General features: G+C 34.1%; 1 protein-coding gene across 3 annotated transcripts in view; it reads left to right on the plus strand.

The window, feature by feature from the left end:
- Nckx30C (solute carrier family 24 member Nckx30C) overlaps window positions 1-25,615 on the plus strand; it is a 524,219-nt gene that overhangs the window by 271,876 nt on the left and 226,728 nt on the right. For all 3 annotated transcript variants that reach the window (XM_081748623.1, XM_081748624.1, XM_081748625.1), the window contains one exon: window positions 14,954-15,128. In XM_081748623.1, coding sequence (XP_081604749.1) covers window positions 14,954-15,128 — 175 coding nt within the window. The remainder of the gene's footprint in view (window positions 1-14,953; window positions 15,129-25,615) is intronic.

Consider the following 25,615-nt stretch of genomic DNA (forward strand, 5'->3'; position numbering starts at 1 on the left):
ATGATAGAACGTTCACTTCTGATGCGAGGGGTTCCTGGTTTGATTGAACATAAAATATATTCGTCACAGGTTTTCTCGAAATCCTCCCACTTCTTTATTTCATCAGCTATCCAATTAACATTTAGTGACAAATAGAAGAGTACTGTTCTAACCTGCAGGTATTAATCCGCGACACATTAAAATGAAGTTTTTATTGTACTTTATTTCTACAAGAATACTTTCAGATGCTTTCAAGTTCATTTTAACGTACCTAATTTTAATGATATGTTAAAAGTTTAAAACGATTAGAGCTAAAATTATACGCTCTGCACACTGATAGAACAGAATTTAAAAATATGCAAGTTGGTTTTATAAACATATTATTATGTATTCGCCCAATGTCAGCAGAAATCGGGATAACAGTTTAGTCAAGTTGAACAGAGGAATCGAATCAATGATTTCTGAATATACAAGAGAACTAAACTACTTCCTGTACCAAAACACTACATCCTTTTCGGTATTTGATAAAAGTGCTAACATGTTCCAAATCAGACTCTGAGCACTATTGTAAATGAACGCATAACCCCTTAAGTATCTATTGCAGTATCAAAGTTAGTTTATTTAATTATTTCTGTGAATTAATTATTAGTCAAGTTAACTGTCGAGTTTACTATTAAATACCATCCTATTCACATTTGTATAGTATACTTGGAACTATAGTAATTTAAAATGTTCTCCAAGAATCGTGTATTTTTCTTTTCATTTCATTAGTATGTAGCGTGGACTAGATTTTTTGAAACTACATTCGATTAACATTTAAATACGCAATTCTTGTAGCTATACAGTTGATATGTAATAATATATTCATATACTACCAAATTTGTAGGCTCGGAAATGTATGCAGTTATAAAAAACGATTGAAAAGTTCATTCTAATCATTTATTGCTTTTAAGAGGTTACACCGAAGCATTTACAAAAGAATACTACATGTCACCAAAACTTTTTATTCTAAAGAAAAAGTAAATAACGGCAAATTATAATGCTAGTTTTAATCAAATAGCTATGGCAAATCTACTCGTACTAAGATCTGCTTGAAAAACTTTAAAAGTTTACAAGATAACCTTTGTATAATATTTATTTTATATTACTTTGTGTCTAAATTTAGTACTAATATTGTACTGCACTGTCAAATAGGTATAAATAGCATTAAGTTTCAAGTCGGAGAAATCACAAAAAATTTTGTGTGATCCATATTATATTCTTAATGATTGAAATATCACTTCGCATAATGTGACTCCATGAGATTAATATAAATATCAAAATCATTCATTATGTTCTTGTTGTATCTTTTCTATCTATAATCTCGTAAAACTGCGTGGAACTACAACTACTTCAACAGCTAAGTATTGAATAAAAATTGTCGTCATTCAATTGGATTTACTGAGAGAAAATATTCATATCCATCTAACCATATTTTGGTGTCGTCCTGTTCTACATGAAAATTTATATTTTAACTTTAGGTAACTTAAGAACATTCAAAACTTTTTCATTTAATGACGTATACTTCAATGATCATAAATCATTTTGTTTCAACTGGAAATGTGGTTGAGACTTCCGTGTGCTATTTATATGACAGAATGCTGCCAGTGGTCGCGATAAGACTACGTTGACTCAAATTTCTGTTCTGAACTACAAACTGATGATCTCGCACTATGTCATAGTATTACATTTTGAAGCTTCTATTCTGCGAAAGAAACTTCAACACTATGAAAATGTTCTGATTAATTACAAATTAAGTTGATTGCTTTCTAAGAACCAATTACGGTTACTTCCTTAGGTTTTTGGTGATAATGGTTATTTGACAGAATAGAGTTAAGAGTACAGCAAAATCTTCAGTTTTTGATACCTTTTTTATTGGTGTTTTGAGTAATACTAATTCTCGCCCAGCCTTGAAACCAACGCTACATGAAATTGTTTCTACATTAATTATAGTTCTGTCATATTTCTACAAGTATTGTGTTGCATTGTTATACCTGACTCAAATTGGTAAGGAGTTTTTATTACAAATGTTTATGTTTTCTTGTATCTAAAAAAAAATAAAGCCTGTGCTTCTTTGGGCATGATCCCAGATTCGATTCCTGAAACCGACGGACAAACTTTTCTGTTGACTCAGTATTGAAACGAAATGAGGAATTTGCGTGAATTGGAAACTATCAGAGGTGTATCTAGAGTAGGGAAGCAAGGTACGTGCTCTGGGTGCCAATGCCATAGGAGCGCAAAATATCATGTTGTGGAAGAAATAGTGACTAGACTACATATCATTAGTTTTGTTCTTGTCAATGTGCTCGGAAATACCACTTCCAGAACTATCTGGTTCTTCTATAGAGTTAAACGATCTTACTCTTTGACTTTGCTTCCTTCTGTAACGCTGGTGACATTTATTGCTATTAACCGGAAGTTTGTTGTCACTCATAATAGCATCCCGAAAATACACAGAGATGATGCTTCCCACAACAACGCAGCGGTTTGTTTAATTTGTATTGAGTTCGTTTGTGACAGTCATTCAAAATAACAGTACTGTCTTTATTTTGATATATGGTTTAATTTCATAAATTCCTCATAGTAACAAACAAAACTTCTTAAATTTATTTATTTTATTTATTTATTTATTTATTTATTTATGGGGGAATTTGACTAGGATATCATTGAAAGCACTTGTTTAAAGATTGAACAACTTCAGTCTCCTTGAACAGTTTGGAACAGACAGAGAAGAAACTGTATTGTTTCATATTTCGTTATGATTTACCTCGTCTGACACTGTGTTCCTCCGTTGTACCTGCTCTGGAAATTTTCTTTCTTTTCCCCGATCGCGAAGAGCATGTAAGTCGAACGAAGTTTGTCGCTCGCTTATTCTGAGTTTACGAAGATAAATTTACTTTCGGAAGGGGAGTAAGTAAAGTATACGGTTACAAAGTTTCGTTTTTTCTCCACAGTTAAGTCACAAAGGACAAGATGGAATTAAAATTATATGAATTAGGGGGTGAGGGTAAGGTAGGAAGATAGAGGATGCAATTTTCGAGCTTACTCTAGACATTGTTAGATTTCCGAGTTTACGCTAGGCATTATTAAATTTCTGAACTTACCTTAGGAACTTACCTAGATGCGCCGCTGCTAACGACTCACTACTTAGAAATGACTTATGGAAGCCATTATGTGGCAACACACCACCAACTAAAAACTATTCGTTTGGCTGGTCATAGCTCTTCTGTGAGATGTAATTGCAGAGAGCTTAGATAGATTTAGTTTATTGGAAACAACTTTTTCTAGTAGTTAACAAATTTTATCTATAAACCATTTAAAACAGAAATAGCGTAAAACTGTTTTTATAATTATCAGATGAAGTTCTCAGATAGTAATAACATAAGAAATAAAAATCACACTCACTGTGTGCCTGTATTTTCTTGTATTTACATATTTTTGGTAGATATTCTTTTAATTATGCATTATTTCATCAGATAAAAACACTTTAAAAATCAATTTAGTTAGATGTAAGTATATGTAATAAATCCAAGAGACAGTAGAACAAATCACTGGATATATCTTCAAGATTACACTTTTGTTACGGTAAATAATCAGGAAGTACAGTATGAATCCTTAAATATAACCGAAATGAAAGAAATATTTTTCACTCAGAATAATTCACTTCACTCAGACTAATTTTCACTCTATATTTTAATGAAAAAAGCATTATACAATTATATTCTTCTGCTTGATATAGAGAAACTAATATTATTTTTACTTTAACAAGGTATTCTGACATTGCAACTCAAATCAGTTACAAAATCTTTCTTATAATAAATGTAACTTATTTTTACGGTGAATTGCAGCTAGATTTCAGAGTCTTTTCTAAAATCTCAGTTTCCGTAGTAAAACAGTGGAAGTTAATGTAATTGATATAAGAAACTGACTTTTATGCAATTTGTTTAAAGGAGAACAAATCATAACATTTTGTTCCATTTTCATTTTTAATGTCTCTTGTATCAGCACTCATCAATCAATTTACTATGCAAGACCTCTAATAAGAATTATATGTGATTATCATTATGTTTTTTTAACATTACGTCTATATAACATTACAGTACAAAATAACAGGAAATAAACGGCAGGTTTTCCGAGTCGTTAAAAGGATTACATTATGCACTACAAATCTAGGGAATATTGTCCCGCGTAGGATAGTCGCTAACACTCTCGTCTTTGGTGCGAGCGGCCCCGGGTTCAATTCCCGGTCGGACACTCAGTCGTAAAAGTGTAAAAGCTTTTTCAGACAAGCCATCCTGTGAGGGTTTCTTCATTCATCCAAATACCTGGATGATGCCTAATATAATGGTCCCTTCCTTCCTTCCTCCCAGTCCCTCGGGCAGTGTGATCTCCGAAGTACGTGATCCCTCACACGTGAGGACTAATATGGCCACAAATGTAGAAAGGTCAGAAATCTAATTCCTAATCCTAATCCTAAACCTAGAAAGTGTGTTGCTTCTGTCACATGATCTCCACCAATTGTCAACATTGGTCGCATAAAACTAATTAGGAATTTTGAGACACTCTGTATATGAAAAGTAAAATGTAGTACTATAATGGAATATTCATATTGGAAATATAATTTCGTTAAAAGCTAGTTATTCCTAAATTTAATCAAGGAGTAAAGTTAGAGTTATGTACGTCTGAACCTACGGATCATATCATGATGCTCTTCAAGCGACAGAAATAGTTTTAAAACAGCAACTTCTCTTGTAGCTAACAAGACTTTGTCATGTAAATTCAATTAGGTGTGATGTTAGAGTTACCCTTGCGTAATTACCGCATCACAATATTACACATTTGTAATGTACGAGTACGTACGTATGTAGCTGCATCACATGGAGAAATGATTACATGTGACAAGGTAAAAAAAATCGTCATGTCAGTGTCTGCACTCTTAATTATACTCAGCACAAAGCAGAAAAAACTATCATTGTAATTTAGGGTAGCAAGGGCTAACTTTATGCACTCGCATATTTGTATGCGTGTGTGTGAAAAGGAAAGTAACCGAATGTACAAATGAATTAGCAGTAACTGAAAGCATCACGTGATCTTGATGTGGAATGACATATCACCGTTAAAAAAGAATGCAAGCTTCTGCACGAATGTATGTGCTGTATGTGTATAATTGCCGCAGAATTAACGTGTCTGAATATTTTTTTCATTTGTTCTTTTAGTGTGAAATGAATACTGTCAGATATATTTCCACATTGTTGTAAAAAGTTGTTCTAAATTTTTAAGCATACAATTTAATAGATACATTGTATGGTTAAAAAATTTAATGTAGTGAATTTAATATTATCATTCACCTTCTAATCCTGGTCCAGTTGTTCTGTATGAACACAGCGTAAAATTACAAATATATTTGATATTCATAACAATTTTGTATTACTCTATGTTTGATACGAGCACACGACAACGGTCAACCACATTTGAACTATATAGTAATAGCATTTATTAAATAGGGGATTTGATAGCTCAGTGGGAGAGCGTTCACCTCTGGTGCTAAGAGTTCCTGGTTCGATACGAGGTAAAATGATCTTGTGGTGGACAACATCATATCCGTGTGATTTTCTCCAGAATGTTGCATTTCCCTTCACATTCTCATTCCTCCAGTTCTTTCACACTCATTCACTTTCATTAGTTATCAATTGCTTTTAGCTTAAATGACAAAGCGTCGGAAATTAAACTCAAAACTTCAAGTCATTTTACTCAATTCTTGTTATGTGCATCTGTACACTCTAGGAATAACAGACTCTTCTAGATGAACTAGTAGCTGGCACTCACGTTATTGGTTCAGGTTCAGGTTCGGCCTGCAGGTCTCAGGTTCGATTTCCCAGTGGGAGAGAATTGAACGGAGTAGGTACCACCTTCAACTGTACGGTCCATGTTTCATGTAGTTTCGGCGCCACAAATGAACGCAAAACTTCAGTGAACAACCATTCTAAACACAACGGTCTTGTTTACAGTTTGGTTCTCCGACAGCGATGCCACCAGTGTCTTCCACATAATACTTTTGTAAAATCATATTTAAAAAAAAAAAAAAAAAAAAAAAAAAACGGAGAGTCCTTACGTACGGAAGAGAAGTAAAATGGCTTTTCCATTAAAGAATGTTATTTTAATTAAATGCATACATGGTATAGCCTATTGATATCAATGCTGATGGAGAACAATCTTTGTTTGATTTGATTAGATTTTGAAATGAAAATTAAATGATCTTAAAGTTTTACGTCCCATGCTTATGCCGTCTAGGCTAAAGGATGTAGTGATGATTAGAAATGAAGGAAATGATGGAATGAAGAAAGTGGGAGGAAACGGGAGAACCCCGAGCAAACACATGCACATGGTGTTTATCCATCACAAAGTTCGCTTGGAGCGAGTTTGGATCGAACCAAGGACTCCATTTACCTGAAATGAATGCTCTACCACTGAGCCACCACGGCTTCTGATTTGATTTTGAGTTTATCGTCCCGTTCAAGAGCAAGACTATATGAGACGTGGACCTAACGTAGGATCCGAACCCCCTGAGCTTCTGTAGCGAGGACATATCTTTAACTTAAAAAGTGTAAGCTATTTTATTTGAATTTTATAAAGAGATTTAATGTACTCGTCAGATACAAGTATTACGAGCAATTTTTAATGCCACAAGAAGAACAGCAACATTTTCCTTGTTTCAGGGCTGCAACTTAAAATAATTTTGTTCTAACTTTGATTTTCTTACTTCTAGACTAATCTGTAGAAGCTCACATTTCCTGGTACAGTCCGCAGCAAAAACCCTGCAACATGAGCATGTAAGTTTACTGTGAAACTACGCCTAACAGCGCATTTAATCAACATAACATCTAAGTGGCACGAAGCACGCCAGAAAAAAACCTCGGCGTCCTCCTCTGCTTACTTATTTTTAGCAAAAAACTTCATTTCTTAATAAACTTACATGCTCATGTTGGAGGTTTTTAGCTGCGGACTGTACATGGTCTTTTATCAGCAATTTCGGATCGAATGGGTAAATTTGTGACGTTTGACTATATCAATACATTTTAGTACCGTATACTTGAAGCAAAATGATGTGATTTCAGTAATGTTGAAGATTTTCGGAGGACGTTAGAAGTTATGATTGTAATATATTCTACTAACTGGAACTACTTTCTGTAACTTACTTATATGCTCAGTCATTGTGAAAATTATCCTTTTAATGTAAAGACACTGCAGCTATCAATAATTAAATCATTCGGTGTAATGATTTGATAACAAAAATTATGCCATATTGATAATTTTAAAGTATGGTAACCTTATTTAATACTACAATTAAGAATCTAGAACCATATTTATTTATGTTCAAATTATGCTTTAGAATAATGTTATTGTATTTTTTCAACTCTAAAAACCTATTTATAATTATGTCGTATAAGTTGCCTACGACATTCAAATGGTTCAGGACGCAAGTGGTAAATATGTTCTTTGGAAATTTTGCCTTGTATTTCCTTACGAGTAGCGTATTCTTATCACCTGCTTCTCCTCTATGAACAAGGATTTTTTTTGGTAATATACAAAAAAGGGTCGGTATCACGTTAGTTAACATAGAGGTGGCACTACGTTTAAAGAAAACTGTGATCTGGTGACAAGAATGAGCTCAGTGAAATTGTAGTTAAATGACTTTATATTAGGCAACCCAAAATACACAGTAATTTTGCGGGTTGCCTAAGACGTAGGGTTCAATCGGTCTACCTCTTTATTTCCTTGTTTGTCTTTTACAAATTCTTATTTATTCACTTAATTATCTTATCACTGAGGCTATTTAACCTACAGTTTTACACAGACTCTGAGCCATATGTATATTTATCGTGAATGAAACCTGTACAATAATGACGCGTCCACTCACTCTGATGCACGGAGGTTTACATAAATATGATCTACAATATCCATATAATTTTCACTTGTTTTCATTTATGGAATACTCATACAAGAAAACAAGACATTTGTTTCTGCAGTAGATTAGTTCAATAGAAGAGTGCTCACTTTTAATGCAAAGAGGTCTTAGTTCACTCCCAGGTCATATGAGTTCATGGTAGAGAACATTATGTGCGTACATTTTGTCGGTATTTCTCTGTTTCCTCTCATATTATTATTCAACTGATTCTTCCATTTTGTTCATTTTAATTAATCACCCCTCAGGATACGATCAAATAAATATCGTAGATATAGAGAATTCTAGTAACCTTTTTCGAGTAATTCAAAATGCAAGGTAATAGTGATATAAGTACGTTTAAAACACAAAATTATTCTACTTTCTATAATTTAATACTAATTTCCCATTTTCAACGGAGCGTTAATGATTTTTTTACAGGCGTATTATTTTTCTTTCGATGCATTCCAGAATAGCGTAACCCTACGGGAACAGATTGAGGTAGTTTGGAGTAAAATAGGACGGTAATTGTAGATGAATTTAATATTGTTTACTCTGACAAAACGGAAGTATCACATAGCACCGTTTACAGCATTATGTAAAGATTCAACGAAATAAGATCATGAAAAGACAAACTACGTAGAGTGTAGTCGAAAACCGCCATAGATCCGGACATGATAACTGCAGTTGTGACTGCACTCATCAAAAGCTCACAATGTAACATCCGTCTGTTATCCTTAAAATCAAGTTTGAGTCGAAAACCTGATTACAGGGTGATTCACACTAATAAATGGTATTTATTAGGGATTCATCTGGTAATAATGGTAATAGGATCAAGTTTGAGTATTAGGCCCCGATACAAACCACTATCAATTCAATGTCTCCAAGGCTAGTGTTATTCAATATGAGGCTCTCTTCTCTGTGTGTGATAATTAATATAGCCACAGCTATTGATCGCATTATAATTCACTCTGAACAGATCCATGTAAACTGTTAGTAGTTCTAAGTTATAGTATGATAAGAATTTGGGATACATAAATTGTTGGTCTCCTGTTCATTCTAAGTCATCTCCTGGTGCACAGTGTCTGTTTAATCTCCGTTTCTAAATATTCCTCAGCGTTGAAGATAACTTTCCGAATTACTTCCAACACGACTGTACCTGACCATATCTTGTTGGTGGTTCTGTCAGTATAGGATGAATAATTTTCCGGGAATAGAACAGATAGATGAATACCCTTGAAGTAGCACTCTCCATTTCTAGGTCTAATACACATTGACTGTCATTTTGTCGGGTCAGCTCAAGGATCTTGCGTTGTTGGTCAAAATCCAGAGCTTTGACATACAGCGAAGAATTGTGTACATCTGTTTCAAAAAATATTGCATTAGATTTATTGCTACAGATTCAGGATGATTGATTAATGACTTGTGTTTTTTAAAAAATACAATACTTCACTGTGAGCACATTTTATGAGATAGGCAATGCTCCTTCGAAAATGAATGAACATCTAATTGCAAAACTAACTCCACTTATCAAATTCGAGTTTTAACAGGAGCACAGTAGCTAGTGATAGAGTGCTCACCTCTAGTGTGAGAGATCTCTGTTTCAGGCCATAAGAGTTCGTGGTGAACAACATCATGTCCGTTTCTTTTCTTGGCGTTCTCTCGCCTCCTCCTGCAGCTTTAGTACACGATTTATTTCATAATTCTTCCTTTTTATTAATCATACGTTTCTCGAAGCCTACGTATGCAGCATATCCTTGGAACGTAAAGCCAGATATTTAATTTCATTTCACGTTTTGCTAAATTATTCACATTATGCCTTTCCGCATTAAAATTTTCAGCTCAGATTCAAGAGGATGTCCTATAAAATAGTCGCCACCGAGTTCATACACTTATGGAAGTAGGCCTTCTTACACATTCAACATATGATCTCACTTTTTTACTTGAATTTAAAAAAAATACTTCCGGACTTTCGCCTCATTCTGTATAAGTTCTAACCTTTTCTAACTGCTAATTGAAACTATTTTTCATTATATCCTAAAGTATTAATTCTCATGACTAAATATAGATCAGCGTTAGACATGTAAAAGATATTAAGTATACAAAATAAACCCCACTGTTACTGCAGTGAATAAAATGTTACCATTTATCTGTGCACATATTTTACTATTTCGCATGTAAACTGTTTAAATTGCGCTTCTCTAACGATGAAAAAGTATTATCTGAAACTTCAACAACAAAATCCTCTTTCAGCCACAAACATATTACGAGGTCAATAATACAGGCTTTAGACAACTATTTTATCCAGCTAATAGCGTGGAACGCTGATAACACCACACGAATCCGACGTGGATTTTAATTCATCACCACGGAAATCGCTTTTCTAACTAAATCATGTTACATTGAAAAATAACACTTCTGCGGATTTTTGAATACTCAGAGAATAAGTTATATTCAGTTTTTTTTTTTTTTTTTATAGTTGACCTTAAAATACTCATCAATTATGCTATGCAACTCTGCATGCGCACCACAAAGACAAACGTGAGAGAATAAGCTTCAATTTTTCAAACGCTGATGGCTTTTTCTGGATATTTCCTCGAACCCATAGCAGACAGTTAATAATATTTTAATAATTATATTTATATATTCTTAATAATTTATAAAAATAATCCAAACTAATAATAAATGTAAAGAAACATTTTATACTAATTAATTTAAGCATTATATATCTAACATTATTATTATTATTATTATTATTATTATTATTATTATTATTATTATTATTATTATTATTATTATTATTATTATTATTATTATTATTATTATTAATGCATATCTAAGTTCCCATAATGAGTTTCTTGGTGGCTAAGCCGTTAGCATACGCACCTTTGGCGTGGGAGACCCAAGTTCGATTCCCGGCGGGAACTCATGTGGTTCGGATTCCACGTTAACCAGTAGGTCCCGTCTCATATAGCGTCGCTGCTGAAAGGGACATTAAACTCAAAATCAACTCAACTCATTCTTTCAATGTATATATATATATGATCATAAATAGTACAGGAATATTTCAACTATTCGTTTTAAATATGATATTATATAATAAAAGATTGTCAATATTTAATTAATATTTAGTTCTATCGAAACAATTTTACTTATGAACCTGGAAAGAACTCTTAATACCACATGAGTGTCTGCTGCTGTAGCCTAGGAACATATTGAAAGAATGAAAGAACTCTTTCGTACTTATTTAGAATTTTGTTGTTCCTGTTGCTGTTTATTAAAGTTTAGCGTCTCTTTTCAGTACTGAGGCTATGTAATAGGTGGACCTACAGTTCGAGGTAGAATCCGAATAACATCAATGCGTTCAAATGTCAAGACTCTTCTATCCCTTACTTCTTATGGTAGCCACTAAACTAGTGATAAATGCTCTATTTTTTTTTTTTTATTCATGGTGTTAAGGAAGAAATCCAGCACAAGAATAAAAACTGCAACCATAGAAATAAATGTTTCAGCATTTGGGAGCTTTAATTTTGATCCCAGAATCTCACCTTTTTATTCAAGCTCACCTTTTCATAAATATTGTTTTATAAGTGAAGACGAATATGAAGTATATCAGATTGTCTGAAAAGTAGTAAGTTTTGTGCACGAGATGGCGTTAGTGTCTCAAATCTCAAGATACATGAATAGCTGCGAATCAAGCATAACATCCTTTGACAACTGACAGCTGAAGCTAGTAGTTGTGCAAAATGTATTACCGTTCTTATAATCGAATGTAAGGTATTGCGCCACGAAGATCAGTGAACATTGCACAAACCACGATACATTACAATTTTGTTTCAATAAAAGTTCAAATGCTGCAGCACAGAAATCATTTATTTTGGTATGTGCAGAACTCCCTAAATGTGCTAATGTAGTTTCAAAAGAAGCCTGTGGAAATCAAATGTTACACTATTTTGACTAGAAACCACAAAAGTTCAATAGCGATGGCATTATGGTGTTTCCGAAAAAATGAGAAGTTATCGAACAAAATAGTGTATATGAGATTTATAATGTTACTTTCAAATCATAATAAATGTATTTTCAATTTTGACCTTCAAAGGCTCAATACTTTTAACTCTTTCGCTGCCACCTTGATTTCAGTACCCCAACCCAATGTGCCACATACACTTTTGCAACTTTCAAACTTTTGCAACAAACTAGCTACATACATCTAGCGGAAACCAAGCACACTACAGAAACTGACAGGCCAACGCTGTGTGTCACCAGAGTAGAGATCTGCACGGGCCGGAATTTTTAGCCCGGGCCCGGCCCGTTAATTTATAATGTGAGGCCCGACCCGAGTCCGAAATATGCTTTATTCTTTAAGCTCGAGCCCGGCCCGAGCTCGTGTGATAATCAAATGAGCCCGAAATAAGTCCAAATTACAGAAATTTAGTAATTAACCAAAATTTTATTTTTATTTACAAAAAATAGAGGTTTATTTTTGCAGTTTAAAAGCTTACATGATTCAGAGAGAATAACAAAATAAAGTTTATCATTTGCACTTGCTAATTATATGAATTCTCTAAAGAAGATGGTCATTTATATAAATTCCGTCTCCCTTAGCCTTGGTGCATAAACGTGGGACGTCAGACTAAATATTTCATTTCATTTATATAAATTCTCATGAAATGCTTAACTTGAAATGAATACTCCAAATATTTAAAACAAAGTGTCAATGTGTTGCATATTCTTATGCAAATGGATGTGTGGTCAACTCACTCTGATAGTCCTCAAAGCAGTCATTGTCGATTGCTGTGATGAAAAAGATTAGAATCCGTACTCTGGCTGCTCAAACTTTCACTCACAGATAAGCTAAATATGTTTATTTCTGTTACTTTTAGTTTTTCTCTCCACTACTACACAGTTAGATTTACTCTCAATTACAAAATGATAATCATAGTTTTAATGTAGGCGTCTTAAGTTAAAAATTTAGATGTGCTTTAAAAGTTCTTCAGGAAGAATGGTCCCATAAATATCGTTGTGCAGTATATTTACAAAGTTAGGTCCGATAAATTCTGATAAATATGGTTGTACCTAGGTATATTTAAACATTTACGGCCCGGGTCCGGCCCGAGCCCACGCAGACCTCTACATCAGAGTATAAAAGCTCTATACTTGCGACCCACTTTACAGAGAATGTCTACAATGAGAACTATCTCTTGACGCCAAATGGCGTCAATGGCACACAGCAATAGGTATGAATCACGCAATACGGCGTCAAGTGGCAGCGAACGAGTAAAACAACCCCATATTTTGAAATTAAATTGATGCAAAGGAACTTAGTTGTACAGTAAAACTTCATTAATCTGGACGACGATAAACCGGACAATGCAGGACAGACAGAATGTAATGTGTTAAATGTTGGCTAAATGTTAACAAGCACATTTCTAACATAACTCTCTGACGGTTAAGAATATGCTATACTTGTTCATTGTTGGTAAACACAAGAGACACTACAGTAGATGTATACAATATAGTTGACTTCAGTACAGTTTATACTACAGTACAGTAGTAGTAAAATTGACTATCCCGATCTTACTTCGAAGGTACAATTGCGTGTCCCGTCAGGTAAAACCTGAGTAGGAAATTACAGCACATTGGACTGCTAAAAGTAAGAACAATTATCATTGCCATATAGATGATGAGGGTTTCGATCCATTTCCTATATGGATGATGAGTGTTTCGTACAATACAATTCAAAGGATATATGATATATATGTTTTTAGAATGTCAGAGTCAGTATATTAGAATAGACTTTAAAATATATGTAATAACGAAAATGTACCTAGGTATAATCTTCTTAAAGGATATAGCTGAGGGTTAATGTAATTATAAAGAAACAACATTGTAACTGGGCCTAGACCTGTTGTGTTGAATAAATAAAATAAAATAAATAAACAGAATATGAGTCTAGCTCCATTTAGATATAAGCAATTCGTACTATATACAATAAGTGTGTCTTGTTGCTATAAAGAGAGATTTAAAGAACTTTTTACGGTTAGGTTATTTCAGTCAATTCAAACTTTCTTTAATCCGGTCATCTTCTCCCCCAATTAGTCAGATTAAGAAGGTGTTACTGTACTTCTATGAAATTATACCTTATCAATGATACGTGAAAGAAAACAGTGTAATAATTATTCCTTTGGAAAAATACATTTCTGATTTTAAATGGGCCAAATCACTTTTACATGTAGTCTCAGAGAGAAAACCCCTATGCACGTTCTCGTAAAAGGATATAACAGAAATTCTACAAATAAATACAAATTAAAAAAAGATGTTCAAAAGTTGTCCACTAACTACATTATGGGATATATATTTTTTAGAATTCTGTACTCAGCACATCACACTCGAGAAGACATGTTATTGAACGCTAATCTCGGAACAACATTATTTACCGCTAACTCTCGTAGAATATATTTGCTTACGTTTTTAAAGATATAAATATTATAAGGATATCTTTCTTTCTTTTGAGATATAACTCTAATTGCTCAGTTGTGAACTTCTATCTTTTGATATGACTAACACGTGTAACACGTGTTGGTTTTCAGGTAGAAATGTTATTAATGTATGATGTGTCGTACAATGTATGTATTTAAATGGAAAGCTTAGCTTAAAAGAGAGCAGGAAAATTCGTTTCTAGCGGAAGACTCTATATGTTTAAGGAGGCACGAAACTACATGATTCAGTGTAAGTATAAGGTTGTATTCATAAATCGTACGAAGACTCTCAACAAAAGAATGTGGATATTATTCATTTTACGTATTATGTACTTGTAGAAGTATAATAATCACATTTATAAACACATCGTCCAGTAGATTAATTCAACAGCAAAGGGGAAAAACAGAGATTTAATTGTGTTTTCATGTTGTTGTGTACTGTAAATCAAATGTGTATGATTTGCTGATTAACTTCTATTTTTTAATTTAATGTTTTTTTCTTTCTTTTGTGCAGCACGCCAACGCAACCACCTCCAGTCAGACGAGCGTTGGAGGCGGTTCTGGGTCGGTAGGGACGGCAGGAGGCGTGGCCCCTCGACCAGTCCAAGCCCCTATCCTTCACTCGGGCACGAAGTTCCGGCATGGCTTGCTACAGCTCATGATCCATACCATCGATCCACTGCATGATGGTAAGTCGAATCAATATGCTCTCTGTGTGTGTGTGTTTCTCTCTTATGTACTCCCGCACACACAAATGTATATTTATACCAAAATACACACTCTTTTACACAACATTTTGCTGCTGATTATACTCCCCTATCTCCCACCACTATTACGTCACTATAATCAGTTTTCCCCTGCTCTCTTCTTTTCTCATTACGGGACACGCATACATTCAAACATTCAGTGAATGACATCAGGAGAAGATATTCCCATTAACAGTCCCCAGAGGGTGCTGAATCAAGATCTTTACAGTGCGGGACTTCCAGAGCGTTTAACTATCACTCCCTCCCCATGTGTTTCGAATGAAAGAATTACAATTACCAGCTATGGAGATAAGCTCCTTTCATGAATGAGTCCCACAGCACTTGCTTTCTGTCCAACAATTCCCCTTTTTAAATAATGAAATATATTTAGAACTTCAAAGCGAAATACAGTATCTATTCAGTGCAATTTCATTTCACCCACCACCATTGGATGGTCTGATATTCATTGCCAGAGTGAAGAAAGACGATAGGAAAAATAGGCCAATCTCGTCCCTTTTGAACGATATTATAAAACCAGGTAGTTCGAATGCACAGCATGTGTCGGAGAGCATGGATTACTGACAGATCCCAAGATTGCTTTCCAGAGAAATCGTATTTCAAAGTTGGTCTTTCCTCATTCAAAGATGTTACAAGTGGAATACCGATTATGGAATGGATTCGTCCAGCGGTGTACAGTTTCTACTCAATCATTACTTGATGGCGTGTTATGTTGTCATTCGTTAAAAGATATAATGTTATTTCCAATTCATTACTAGTCCGTTTGTGATAATATAAGTTTGTGATTTTAAATACTACTTCTTTTGGCCATTTATGGCCAAATAACGCCATACATTGAAAGAAAGAAGTTCCTTTCTTGAATCATTAAACATAAAGAAACAAAATTTGGTATAAAGTAGTTCAGTTGGTTGGTTGGAGTTTAGCGTACCTTTTCAGTACAGAGGCTATATGAGATGTGTACGTACAGCTTAAGATGGAATTCGAATCGCCGTTATGTGTTTAAATTTCAACACTCTCCTACCGGAAATCGAATCTGGAATACTGTGCACCAAACAATGTACGCTAGCCACTGGACCAACGATAAGAGCATGATTGTTTATGATACACAGAATACAAATATCTCATACATCGTACGAATTCAGAAGTTCCAACCTGAAGGTTGAAACGAATGATTCAATGTGGGTGACTCAGAAAGAGAGGGAAATATCTTTACTGAAGCGCTCAACGTAATGGTGTGAAATTTGATATATGTGCGCTCATAATGTACAAAATACGAGTATCGCTTTAATTCGTATGAATTCACTAAATTTCGTTTAAATTCAAAGGAGAGAAACGGAAAATTTGATTAGTACAAATTTAATCTAAAACATAGCACAGGAGGCTATGAAATTTGCTATCTGTGGACAGTTTAATATGCAATACGTGAAATATCTTTCACTTGCGAAACTCTATACAAAAGATTTGGAGCACTAATTCAATAGCATAAAATGAATAGGAAAGGAAGTTTTCGCTGAAGTATTGCACATAGAGGAACAAAATAATGTGTATGGAACATTTTGACGTACAGGATACGAATATCGGAATCATTATACGAATTTAGGAAATATCACCATGGAAAATCATGATATGAAGTTTCTAACTGTCCATATTTCTCCTGAACTATTTTCGCATAAAATCACGAAGAGTGGTATATTCTTGTTGATGTGCCTCTTTATGGCCGAGTGGCGAACGTGGTAGTCTCCATTCGATCTCGATGGGGTACTCGCTTCAGATACAAACTCAAGTACTGGTTTGAATCTCACTTCAAATCTAAGGTCCCCATATATATATATATATATATATATTACTTCTGCCAATGTGATAATTCAACCTTGAAGTGGTGAGACCTAAATTCAATATGGCGGAAGCATTAGAAGGGATGAAGTCTTCTCTCCATAATTGCAGGTAAAGGAATGAAATTTGGTGCATGATGGCTTTTGATCCACAAAATATGAATATGTCCATAACTAGTAAGAACGTAATGGGACGAGTGAAAGTGACAGTTATATTGGGTTGATTCATTAGTTCGTGCAGCTTGAAACCAATGCATACATTATTTGCTTTACAGTTGAACTAATCAGACAATGGATCGCTGATGTATTTCTCTGCATTGATCACAATTCTGTTTCCAAAGTTCTGGAGGTTGTTTTTGGATGCCTTACAGAGAAAACAAGGTAGTTTGGATGTGTAGAAATCATCAATGAAATTTTGTAGCTGCTTATCCTTTTCGAAGAATGTGCCACCGAGTGCTTTCGAAAGAGACCAGTAAATGGTAAACTGTAAGACCACATCTGCGAAATACGCCGTATAAGGAAGAACTTTCCATTGAAGCCGCTGAATGGCAACGATTGTCATGTATGTCACGTCTAGAGACCGGATGTTAGGCAAAATGCCTATTCTTTATTATTAAAGATATGATCAAACATAATGTTTTAAAGTTTATATGAGGGTTTATAGTTTCGATTTAAGCCAATTTTATTTTGCCTATTTTGCCTATTTCGACCTTTACTGCCTAAATAATTGCTTTAGTGCCTAATATTGCCTATTCTATGCATTTTCTTCAAAATAAGCCTTCATTGGGAAAATATATAATTTATATAACATAAATAATACACACATATTAAATGTTTGTAAACACAAGCACGTAGAACGTTACGATATATATACATGGCGAACTTCAAAGATGTGCACATACTTCGGGAGGTGATTAGTGATATCAAAAGAAGACAAAATGTCCTCTTGTATTTTGTCGAATTCCATGTCGTGTGCGACTGACAGAGTGCCAATTTGGAATCGAAAATTAAATCGTCACAATTGGAACGGAACCGAAAGATGTGCACATACTTTGAGAGGTGATTCGTGACATGAAAAGAAGACAAAAAGTCCTCTTGAATGTCAAGTATCACCTCCCGAAGTATGTGGACACCTTTATGCCTCGTTCCAATTGCCAGGATTCTGTTTTGGATTCCAAGTTGGCCCCCCTGTCACTCGTACACGACGCGGAATTCGACAACATGCAACAGGACTTTTTGTCTTCTTTTGATGTCATCAATCAGCTTCCGAAGTATGTGCACATCTTTCAGGTTCACCCAGTATGTATGGAATGCATAACAAGCTTCGTTTTTATATATACAATAAAAGATATTAACAAACAAGTATGTTTCTATATTCTTTGAACATTATCTATGACTTGAATCTATTTTTAATGGTATTGAGTATTTATCTTCATTACTTCGAGTTACAATTTAGTGCCTATTTTACTGCCTATTTTTTAAATTTTTAGTGCCTATTTGCCTGCCTATTTTCCAGGTTTTTAGTGCCTAAACATCCGGTCTCTAGTCACGTCTATTAGCGTTGTCAATGTGGGTAATAATGCCATGTCATTTATTCGGCATTTTTAAGTGTTGTATAAATAGTTGGAGTTGATCACAGTATACATCAGAAAAATGATGACACGATTACGGGGTTAGGGATCACTGTGGATAATATCTTCCATGTTCCATCAGACATAGAACAGTGTCTTCTTGAGATACAAATTCTGTTTGGGACGTGGTGTTGCCTTTCTGTTTGGGTTGACAAATTCCTTCTTCTGCTGAAGATTCACGTATAGTTTCATTTCTCATCTCCGATAACAATGCATGATTGAAAGGGTTGATGTTAGCTACAACGTTTATGATGGCATAAGCAATGAACCACATATGGCATGAAGTGAATGAGGCACCTACTAATCGGGCTTTTGAACCTTGTCGTTGAAGGTTTCGCATGATAGTTGTTTGTCTACTGCCCATTTCCGTAGCCAATTCGTCGATTCTTTGACGTGGAGCACAGTCGATCAATTTATTCGAATGGTCCTCATTGACGTGGGTCCAGAATGACGTTTATTGCTCAGGTCAAAATTTCCAATTCGGAACCTGTTAAACCATTTCCGGGTGATCCTTCCAGCAATAGTGTCCTCTCCGTATATCACACATTTTTCTCTGGATGGCTCCGTGGCACTAGAACCTTTGTTGAACTCGTACAGTAGAACATGTCGGAGATAGCTCTTCTTTTCAACTTGATACTACATACTTCAATTCCTGAAAAACATAAATGATTAGCCCAGCAAAATCACATATAGTGCTACATATTATTGATAACACAGCTATAATTTGCTATATTCCACAGCACTGTCATTATCACTAACAACCGAAAAAATCCCGAAAATGAACTGCATGAATTGATAAATCAGTCTAATCTGTATAAAATACTAAGTCGGTTTCTTAATGCAAAATATATAAACACCGTATTCACCTACGCGACTGTGAAATTTCTCTTCAGGAGTATGAAGAAAGAATGGAGGAATTAATTGAAATTGTTAATTGTGGTTTCTCTAATGATATCTGAACCTATTTTAGAAATATTTTTTATGAGTTTAGTTTAAGCTGTTAGCCCGCATTGTCCACTTTCCTTTCAGCAGTATATTGACCAATATAGATAGAATTTTATATATATATATATATATATATATATATATATATATATATATATATATATATATATAAACATTTAACTAGTTAGCACAACTTATTGAAACAAGTAAATATCTTTTAGAGCCTTCGCACATTCCAATGCATTGTGTACACTAAAAAAAATCTTAAACTTTAACTTGATATTTGTTTCATTCAAATATATTTAAGCTTTTAAAGTTATGGAAACATAAAAGAGCACACCCAGTGAAAAGCGCTTATCTACGCTAGAAATTCTATATGTAATTACAAACGACGTATCCGAAAATTCCACTTGTAGTACGCCTGAATTATCAAATTCATCAGACTGAATAATCGGCTTATCTGTAATCCAGTTGACATTGACGCAAGGTTTCAGTTCAACAGTCACTTCATGCGATCGTGCAATGAGATTTGAATATTTAGCTCTTCAAACGTGAAAATGAGATCTGAATGAATATGAAGTTCTCTGTGTTGAATATGTGTACGTGGATTTCGAGACTATCAGGAACCACAGTACTAGCAGATCCTTTCGGTTCGTACTGAAGCGTTGAATTAGTATAATAGTGAACATTAGATAATATACCTTTTTCCTATCGTTTTTCTGGCCTATTCCGATATGAATGTAGGAAAGTTTAAATAAACGTTTGAATCTAATAACTACATATATAACAAGAAATTGTATTACTATTGATTGAATACTAATAAATTTAGAGTTCTGTTCAAAACAAGTACCTTGATTTGTTGAGTACTAGCGTAAATTGTTTAGTGTAATCTTGTAGAATGGTTTCGTTGGACTGGAACGCCGTTTCGGAAAATTTATTTGTCTTAGATATTTTTTAGTTCCAAAAAATTGGCTGGTGAGTCGTGTACATTATAGCCGTTCCGGTAGATATTTTTTTCAGTTAAATCACTGACCCTGAATATATTTAAATCAAATAATTAGTAGTTGTGTCCATGCTATTTCGCTTCAATTAACCATAACAAAACTTGCTACTAACGATTGTCAGTCAGCTACTGATACCGAACTAATGCGAAAGTAAGTTTCAACCAAAATTACTTAAAAATTTTTCTTTGACTCTTGTAAAGTAGAATATTTATTGGGAACTTGAAATTTTGATATTACGCATGTTGTGCATATTTATTCAATTTACATTTGTTTATAAAGTACAATTACCAATAGAGATATCTTTGCATCAGTTTTATTTTTAAATTTCAGTCCATAGGATTTCGCGTTATACTTCAGTTTTCTTCATTATCGTTCCATCAAATATTTCATGATCATTGTATTTAGTCATTAGTCATTGTCAATGGTTCTCACTCTTCTTTAACCTAAAGAGCATAACCGCGGGACATAAAGGCAAAAATTCCGTTTCCTATTTTATTTGCGGAGATATTAAAAAAGGATCAAAATCTCTTGCTTGATATCTAACAATTGACAATTTTGATGCTGAAAAGACCTCATGAATACTGCAATCTGTTTCATTCAATGAATAACTAATAATTGTGATATTTACTTGTCTAAATGTGGACACCAACTTCAGAAGTTCAATGTTACCAAATTTGTATCAGTGAAACATATTATACTATTTCCTTATCCTGCATTATATAAACATAAAATACTAATATTCAATTATCATCTTGAGAATTTTGAGTTTTTTTTTAAAGTCGATAGAAGAATGTAACTATGGAAGTATTACTTCTCACCTACCTAGAAATACAGATACTAGAAGCTTAAATAATAACTTCATACATATGATATACATGATTTTCCGTTTTCTGAAGCACTTAAAATGAAATCTGACAACAGCAAGATTTTATTACAGGCAATGTACTTTCAACAAAGTTGGAACTTCCGAACACAAACATCGAAAACAGCTGTCTAACCACAAAGCCACAATGGAATCCCTCTCCTATTTGTTGTGAGGTCTTCATTATTGCAATAAGTTCTATTACCGACAGAAGTAAAACACAGCCATTGAAATTACACAGGAATAATACCTTCATATAAGTAAAAGTAATACCATAGAGTGAAAACGCATTAGTAAACGTGTGCTCGGTAAATGGTTTAGAAGTTATTAACTAACCATATAATGATTTGTTGAAGTCACTGATATTCTTTTTATTTGACGTTAAGAAAATGTATTTTAAGCTCTGAAGGTCACTTAAAACTTGATATTTTGCTAGGAAATTAGTCGCTTGACAGCATGAAATTGATGGTTCCATCAATTTCAGTGGCAGATCCAGGATCCCCGATCGCCCTCCCAGAAGAGGAAAGTTTTTTTTTTAAATATATAAATAAAACCCATCCCAAAGTTTGGACTCTTAAAAGTATTTCTAAGTAGCAATATTACAACCCACCGCCCCCCAGAAGTCCGTCCTGGATCCGCCCCTGATCAATTTCCCACTCAAATTATACTCCAATTATATAATATATTTCCTACTCATAATTATGTACCCCAAAATTAAGATCAACTCTTTTTTATTTCCTATTTAACTAAAGTATTGTCCAAAGACCAGACATATCAGTTTATGAATCACGTCAAGCTTAACAACATCACATGATTCTGATGCGTAGTTTCCGAAAAATGAGCAGAATGAACTTTTGTGGCCCTAAAAGGTATGTATTTGCTGTCAATAATAATTGATAGTTCTGCTGGAATCTTGCACCACTTGGTTATATTAATTTGATTTTCACTAATGGTCGTGTATCTTTTCCAAAGCTAGGATAAAAATTTACTGAACAATCAGAATTTCGTAATGTAGGTAGTTAGAATTCCGTAATATCCACCATTTTGGTAAGTTCAAAAGTACATAGCTTAAAATTCAAAGTACATAAATTAAAATATGCCAACATAAATATATAACCACTGTACGAATGCAGATAATCAGTATGAATTATTAGAACCATCTGCAGAATAACAAAATTGGAAAACAATAAATATATAGCATAGGACATATTCGTATAAGCTTTAAATGACGTTAACATGGAAGAATAACATATCACCAGGGAGGTAGCATCTCAGGGAGAAAGTGTCTGTGATGGGACGGCCAATTACATGCGAAATATTCAGATTTTTCTTCTGATAACGATCATAAAACTTGTAAAAGTAAAAGTAAAGTTAGAATTGTAAAAGTATGAATTTAGATGCTTTACAATTTAATGTTTTTCTACAATTACTATTTTGTAATTTCTCAGTTATACGGTACGGTAGAAATATAATTTTATTTTTAGATTCTGATTCACGAGATAAGTTGAAGTTTAAGTGAGCTTTTAAGAAGTAATTGTACGAGAGAGAACCCAAAAGAAACCGGATTGAAAGTGGCGGCCGTTTCTAGGCGTAGTAGAAAGTTGTTCCACTAGTTGGGTCAAGTAGAGATTTCCCCAAATCAGTTTCCCAAGCAGTGTCTGTTAGGAGGTTAATGTTTGATCGCAGTGTTGTTTTTCTCAAATATTCTCGTTTACCGCCTGCGAAATTGTTATGGTAGATTAAAAGAAAAAGCTTACCAAATGCTTCAATAGGATATTAAGAAGGATGCTATGAGCCACATAGAAGTTTTCAAATGCTTTAGGTTCTATGAATGTGCTGAGATGAGTGTTCAAGATCATGCTCGTTCTGGATGCCTTTCATCATCAACGACGAAAACATTGAAAAAATCCGCCAGAAAACCAACCAACGAGGATGGTCGTTTGACGATTGACGAAATTCCAGAACCGACAGGAGTGAGTTGGAGCTCGTGTCAGCGGATCTTAACTGAGTATTTGCAAATGAGACATTTTGCTGCTAAGTTTGTTCCTCACTTTCTCACACAGAATCAATAAAACACTCACCTGAATTTGAGCCACAACTTGAAAACTCAGATTGAAAGTGAAACAAACTCTCTTTCCAAGGTCATTATGGGTGATGGGAGTTGGTGTTATGTGTATTACCCCGGAACAAAGCAAGGGTCTAGGCAGTGGAAGAAACCCGACTTGCCCGACCAAAAAACAAACAGGCGAGGTCGAATGTTAAGACGATGATTATTTTTTATGTTCATGGAATTGTGCACCGGGAATTTGTTCCCCTTGTCAGACTATTAGCCAGCACTTTAATTTGGAAGTTTTAAGTAATTTGTAGGAGGATATGCAGAGAGAAGGCCCGGAACTTTGGCGATCCGGTAACTGGTTCCTTCACCTAAGAAGCTTTCGTGCATTACGACCCTCAAATAACTTCTTCATTTTGAAGTAAAACATAGCATGCACAATGGAACATGTAAATGGAGTATGTAAATTTTTGATTCATTTCTCTTTTGGTCATTGATGATACTTTAATCTGTGTAGGACCAAATTGCAGGTAGCAACCAAATGTTATGGTAGCGTTTATATACTTTGAAAAACCACTGAAGATGGCAAGTGAACCAAATAACGTTCAAGTTATTACTTACGTAACAATTGACTCAACTTGCCATCCGAATTCAATAATTCGTTTTATTGCTGAAAGGACACTTCTAGATACTTGGATATATGTCCGTCTGTTCATTCCTTTGTCATTCAGTTGCATGTATGCTTGCCTATAATAATAACTGTTTAAATTATCCGGTCCAAACTTTCAATTCTAGGCTTTTATGATTCTTCAGGATAGTTCCTTCCTCAAAAATGAAGGTAGCTTAAAGTAGAGTGAATATTAGAAGATATGCGATTATCTCGAAAACGTCTCTAATAATTATGTTTATAATTTATAAATCAATATTTGAGTAAAAGCCCTAAAAGTAATCATTTTTCTAAAGAAAAAAGTAGTAGTTTATTCTTGGGGTTGTTAGCCTCGGTTGATATTCTCAGAAATTGTTCAAGTGATTTTGTTCAACTATCAAACATAAATATTTCTTTAACAATCCTATAAAATGGTATTAACCACTTCCAATGAAAATACCCTCAAGGCGTAGTTTACCCTTAGGAAAGATTTTTCTTTGGGCTAAGTTTTCAACAAAGGCGTATTATAATTTTCTTTAGAGGCCTACTTCTTAAACAAAATGTTTCAGGAACTGTAGCATGATATTATTTAATTTAAAAAATGAGAGCGGCAAAGTTTAATCCTTTCCTTTTATGTTAACGCTGTGTTACTCCATAAAAGTGTACTGCTAAACAACATTCAAGTTACTAAAATACATTTGGGCGCAGTGTAAGCATTAATTGCTGTTAAAATAATGATGATAACATGATAATAAGAGTTAACAATCAATAGTTATTTCATCCTCCACTTTATGTTATGTTCTATTTTAATTTCAATCCGAATTACTATTATTAGTATATTTGCCAGTCCTCCGTTTTAGTATTACTGAAATTCTTACAGTGCATTGCAATGTAAGGAAAACTGAATCTAAAATAATAGGTAGCTAAAGAACAATTATTGCATATTTCGTAATACATAAAAGAGAAATATAACTTTAATATAATGTTCCATATTAAAGTAATAACAAAGCTGCATATACACACAGTATTAATTAAAAAGTATTAAGTGGCTGTGTCTCCAGACGCATTTGTGACTACGATGAATGAAGCTGATTTAGTACAAAAATGGACTTTTTATGAATGTGAACTGAATTGGTGGATGAGAAATTGTCGAGAGCGACGGCTGCATTTGATGGATTTGGTGGGCTCTGTGTACTTGTTCTTGGCTGATATCAACGATCATTCTGCTTTGTCACTTTTTCATTCCCTTGTCACTGGCAAATGGAATGGAGCCAAGAGTTCTTTCTGAGGCTCTTTTGTCCTCTTCACTTTTATTATAATGTTCTGTGGTTGATATGACTTTACAGCACAGATGATCCTCCTAAGCTAAAGCTAATGACTTTGCTCCAGACAGTTTTTATCAACCGATGCATTCTCGCTAGAAAAATATTCTACGTAAG

Source organism: Thermobia domestica, chromosome 2 (genome assembly GCF_964235325.1).
Source record: "Thermobia domestica chromosome 2, izTheDome1.hap1.1, whole genome shotgun sequence".
Classification (NCBI taxonomy): domain Eukaryota; kingdom Metazoa; phylum Arthropoda; class Insecta; order Zygentoma; family Lepismatidae; genus Thermobia; species Thermobia domestica.